At 45.1% G+C, this 5,357-nt stretch overlaps 1 protein-coding gene across 1 annotated transcript in view; it reads right to left on the bottom strand.

Annotated features, from left to right (window-relative positions):
• Positions 1 to 4,922, bottom strand: part of SMG8 (SMG8, nonsense mediated mRNA decay factor) — a 5,709-nt gene extending 787 nt beyond the window's left edge. Inside the window, exons 1-3 of the mRNA XM_003795585.3 lie at positions 3,126 to 4,922; positions 2,293 to 2,438; positions 284 to 1,156 (exon numbers count right to left, since the gene is read on the bottom strand). Of these exons, the coding sequence (XP_003795633.1) occupies positions 284 to 1,156; positions 2,293 to 2,438; positions 3,126 to 4,884 (2,778 nt within the window). The 5' untranslated portion in view covers positions 4,885 to 4,922. The remainder of the gene's footprint in view (positions 1 to 283; positions 1,157 to 2,292; positions 2,439 to 3,125) is intronic.
• Between the last annotated feature and the right edge of the window lie 435 nt (positions 4,923 to 5,357).

Below are 5,357 nucleotides of genomic sequence, written 5' to 3'. Positions count from 1 at the left end.
GCCTGGCTATTTTTCGGCTGCAGCCATCATTGTTGTTTGGTGGGCCCAGGCTGGATTCGAACTCGCCACCTTAGGTGTATGTGGCTGGCGCCTTAGCCACTTGAGCCACAGTGCCAAGCCCAATTTATTTTTTAAGACATAAAATATTAGGTATAAAAGGTTTTTAAATTTAAGACCTGGTTAATGAAATCATTCCTTTTTGACATTGTCCCGTACTCTTTAAAAACAATCAAAACGAGCATCAGCATTTTTTGTTTTAGGTGGAGAGAGTCATATTTCTTACCTGAGGCATTAATATTATCTGCAAAGGAGCATCAGGAACCACAACAAAAAGCCTCATAAGTTGAGCATAATGTGGTTTTAGCCCTCTACCCTGAGATGATGACAGAATATATAGCGGCATATCACTGTTTAGAGCTTTTAAAGCTGATTCCTTTGGCCCACTTCCCATTACTTTCATTACTTTGTCAGGTCCAGAGCACATGAATCTCCGACCTCGAGAGTCTTCATATTCAAAGCCTACAAAAGCTCGAGCTATGTCATCTCGCCGTCTTCCTCTTCCCATTACAACTGCACTTCTCTTTCCAGGAATAGCTTTATTTGGAGCAGGCCAAGAATTTGTGTCTAAGTCTCCTTCATCTTCAGCTCTAGTCCTGATGACAATGTCCCAAGGCATAAGATAGTTTGTTCCTGGAATGAAGCCCTGTTGGTCCAAACCTGTATGAAAGTTGTAAGATTTAGCAGGGCCTAGTTTAACCAAAGACCAACTGGAGAATTTGGGTAGGAGACCTTTAGGGCAATTTGAATGTAGCATGCCTGGGAGATACTCAACTGTGGATGCCTGTCGATCAACCAAGTTTGGTCTCTTCTCAGTTTTTACTTCTCCTTGACCATGAACTTCTGGATTATCACCTCCTGCTTGTGGATCTGCTGGGTAGGTACCTAAGCTATCTGTGGATTGGCCCAAACTCAAAGCCAAACTCAGGCTTGTGCTTTCTCCTTGGGTTTGAGGTTCTTTTTCTTTAAGTTTATCAGCATCTGACTCTGGAGGAGCAGGAGAGGATTCATTTTTGGCAGGAGCAGGATCTGGAGTACTTGGTTCAAATACTGGGAAATTGATATGATCCAATTTTCCACAACACTTTTCTTCCAGAAGCTATAGAGGAAATAAACAAAACCTGTAAACTTTTCATTCATTTCATTCATTCATTTTCTGAGACAGTGTCTTGGTCTGTTGCCCAGGCTGATCATAGTTTACTGCAACCTCAAACTTCTGGACTCAAGTCATCCTGAAGCCTCACCATCCTGAGTAGCTCATGATTGGGACACACCATGACACAAGACTAATTTTTTATTTGATTTGATTTGAGATAGAGTCTCATTCTGTTGCCCAGGCTAGAGTGCCATGACATCAGCCTAGCTCACAGCAACCTCAGATTCCTGGGCTTAAGCCTCTTGAGTAGATCCGACTCTAGGTACTGGTCACAAGATCCAGCTAAATTTTTTTTTTTTTTTTTTTTTTTGAGACAGAGTCTCACTCTCTCACCCTGAGTAAAGTGCTGTGATGTCACAGGTCACAGCAACCTCAGACTCTTGGGCTCAAGCAATTCACCTACCTCAGCCTCCTGAGTGGCTGGGACTATAGGCACCCACCACAACGCCCAGCTATTTTTATTTTTTTTTGTTTTTTTTTTGAGACAGAGTCTTACTATGTCACCCTCAGTAGAGTGCCATGGTGTCACAGCTCACAGTAACCTCAAACTCTTGGGCTCAAGCGATTCTTTTGTCTCCGTCTCCCAAGTAATTGGGACTACAGTCACCTGCCACAACTCCTGGCTGTTTTTAGAGATGGTATCTTGCTCTGGCTCAGGCTGGTCTCAAACTTGTGAGCTCAGGCAATCTGCCCGCCTCAGCCTCCCAGAGTGCTAGGATTACAGGTGTGAGCCACTGTACCCAGCTCCAATTTTTTTTTTTTTGGTAGAGACAGGAGTCTTGAACTCCTGAGCTCAAGTGATCCTCCCATCTCAGTCTTCCAAAGTGCTAGGATTACAGGTCTGAGCTACTATGCCCAGCCTAATTTTTTTTTTTATTTTTTGTAAAGACTGTGTCTTATTATATTACTCAGGCTGGTCTTGAACTCCTACCTCAATTGATCTTCCCACCTTGTCCTCTCAAAGTGCAGGATTGAAATGTATTTGCTCTTCTATATATATATATTCTGTTTCTGAAAATATGTATTTTATATTGACAATATTTAGCAAAAAAGGAAAGAAGAAAAAATTCAGAATCTACCTGATAAAAGTCATAGTTAGCTGCCTTGATATCAAATGGATCATCTCGAGGTGCTTGTTTCCTTCCACAGTTACAGGCACCGGTAGATCGAGCTCGACTATTGTGATATAGCACAGGAGGATTTCTGTCAGCCTCTGGTTTTTCACCTAGAAAATGTAACAGTCGCTATTAATTTCACAAACATCATGAAAGTTAAATTTACTTTTCATTCTACAATATCTAACCACACAAGTTTTCCAAATAGTTCTTTGCAAACAAGAAACCATTATCATGGTGCCTTACACTTCGTAACATTCATTTTAGTTCAACAGATCTTCCAAGATAAGAATGTTAATAACAAATTTCTGGAATTTTGTTCTACTTAATATTTCTCACTTATCAATTCATAAGGGTTCATTCTTTATTTTATTTTATTTATTTATTTATTTTTGAGACAGAGCCTCAAGCTGTCACCCTGGGTAGAGTGCCATGGCATCACAGCTCACAGCAACCTCCAATTCCTGGGCTCAAGCAAGTCTCCTGCCTCTGCCTCCCACGTAGCTGGGACTACGGCACCCGCCACAACACCCAGCTATTTTTTGGTTGCAGCCATCATTGTTGTTTGGCTTGGCAAGCCCAGGCTGGATTCGAACCTGCTAGCTCAGGTGTACGTGGCTGGTGCCTTAGCTGCATGAGCCACAGGCGCCAGGCTGGATCATTCTTTAAATACAAGAAAATAATAAAGTAGTCATAGCTTATATTTGCAGGAGAGAAAACTTAGTAAACATACTATATTAAAACAAGAATACACCTCACTTTTGATTCCAAAATGGTAAAAAAAAAAAATTAGATACCTGATTTGGGTAATGAGTGAAATTTGTGTACACAGTGTTGATCAGTTAAACTCCTTTCCTCACAAAGTTGATGGCCATTGCTCCAAAATTTGTAGCAGTCTTCGTGTAACTGCATGGCATATTTGTGAAAGGCTGGACCTCTAGCATGTTGACTATACACTCGAAGAGCCTGGGCAAGCTGGTTTTTATGAACAGTCATTGTGTAATTATGAGGCAAATTTGACTGGTAGGCACTATGGGCCATGGGTAAAGCTTTTTGGCACCGGTTTTCTGAGAATTTTGTGTCAATATCCAAAAACCCTTCCAAGACTTTAATACTGCTTAAAATCTTAGATGTTAGCTCCCCGGTGGGTGATCCCAAGTCCTCCTCTTTCCCATCAATAGCTACTTCATACAGTTTTGAAGCTGCTGAGATCCACTTTTGGTAAGTGGGAAGTTCAAAATGAGAAGGCTGTGGGTTCCTACCCACACTGTCATCAAAACCTTTCTTGCTTAGAACTAGTTCTACATGCTGCCACAGGAATTCCCGAAGAGTGAAATCCACTAGCTGGCCTGAAGAACTGGAACTGCTGCTGTCGATATGAAAAGAAAGTTGTTGTCGGTTGTGCTGCCTCATCACCTGATACCGTCTAGGCCCAGAAAGGGGTGCAGGCACCAGCAAAGATTCTGAGTCCTTCACAGTACAGTGACTCCTAAGTTGGTCCAGCAACATACCTACTGGGTCCTCCTCCTGGCTTCCAGGGACTATGTACACAAAAGCTTGGTTGGCAGGCACAGTAAAGAGGCAGTTGATACTCTGATTCGTCAACACACGACTCTTCCGGAAGATTCTATAGATCTGGTCCTCCAGGGCATGCTGAAGTCTCCTTTTGGGAGAATGCTTCTTGGGTTTGTCTGGATGAGCTGGGTCTTGGTTTCGAGGAGGTTCCACCTTGAGGGCTCCATTGAGTTGAAAGAGGAAAAGGAGTCTAGGAGGGCAAGGTCGGCAGTTTAGCTTCCAATCCTTACCTACTGGACAATCCTTGATGGCTGTTTTAAGGAGGGGCAGTACTTTCTGTCTCAGGCCATCCAGGGCTCTGAATACTCGATCATAAGTGATGTCAAAGGAACAGGTGGGGTGGACCAGAAGCAGGATGTGACAAACGGAGAAAAGGTAAAGGAGACTGAGGCACTGCAACTTCTCCTGATGCTTCCAGAACTCGTGCGCTTCTGCATGAGGTAAAGAGAGGCCACCTCCAGCTTCCCCACTCTGAAGAGCCCGACAGGCCCGTAAGAGCTGTGAATTGTCACATATGGAAGTGAGAAGAAGATAAAGAACTTTGCTTTCCTGATTGTAATAGGCCTGCAGAAGGCTGTAGTCCTGGGAGCCTGGCTCAGTTCGTTTACCTTCTGCGGAAGCTACACCTCCCCGAACCTGATCTCCAGCTGCAGCCCCAGGGTCCCCGGCTCCACCGGCCTCCCCAATGGCGCCAGCCTCGGTGCTGATTCCAGGTCCTGGATCCCCAGGATCTTCCTGGCGAAAGAGGGGAAAGACCTGTCGGTCGCACACGGTATTCACAAGAGAGAACTTCTCGGAATTCAGGCGTAGAGCCGTCTTGCCAAAGATTCCCACCACGCAGATCTCATCCTCTCGCCACGGAGGGTCTGGTCCCCCAGCCGCGCTTGCTCCGCCCTCAGTAGGGGACCCTCCGGAACTTTCAGAGCCTGTCCAGGCTGACGCTCCCAGGAGCAGCTCCCGCAAGCTAACAGGACCCGCCATGGTCCCGGCAGCCTTCTCCAGAATCCTTCCGGTCCGCCAGTAAACCCAACCGGCTTTCGTCCAAGTTTGAAATCCCTCCTCCGCTTCTTCAGTTCCTGCTTTCCTCTCATTTTGGTTCCGCCTCCTGTTCCTCCTCTGCTGGTTTTACGCCTGGGTTTTACTCCTAAATCTCTGCTGGTTTAAGGATTTCCTCAGCTTGAGACCGTGGGAGTTTAGATATCAAAAAGACCTTTGGAATAAAGATGTTTGCATTTCAAGGAATACAAAACTGCAAAAGAGTTTCAAGGGACTCTTCTTGCAGTAGATAAAGCATTCAATTTAAGCTCTAGATTAGAACTGTCAATGGAGGCTCGGCGCCTGTGGCTCAACCGGCTAGGGCGCCAGCCACGTACACCTAAGCTGTCGGGTTCGAATCCCCAGCCCGGACCCGCCAAACAACGATGATGGCTGCAACCAAAGGATGGCCGGGCGTT

The sequence above is a fragment of the Otolemur garnettii genome, unplaced genomic scaffold (assembly GCF_000181295.1).
Source record: "Otolemur garnettii isolate 467f Iridium unplaced genomic scaffold, OtoGar3 scaffold00094, whole genome shotgun sequence".
NCBI lineage: Eukaryota > Metazoa > Chordata > Mammalia > Primates > Galagidae > Otolemur > Otolemur garnettii.
Note: the sequence above shows the minus strand (reverse complement) of the source record. Positions and strands in the feature narration are given on the sequence as shown.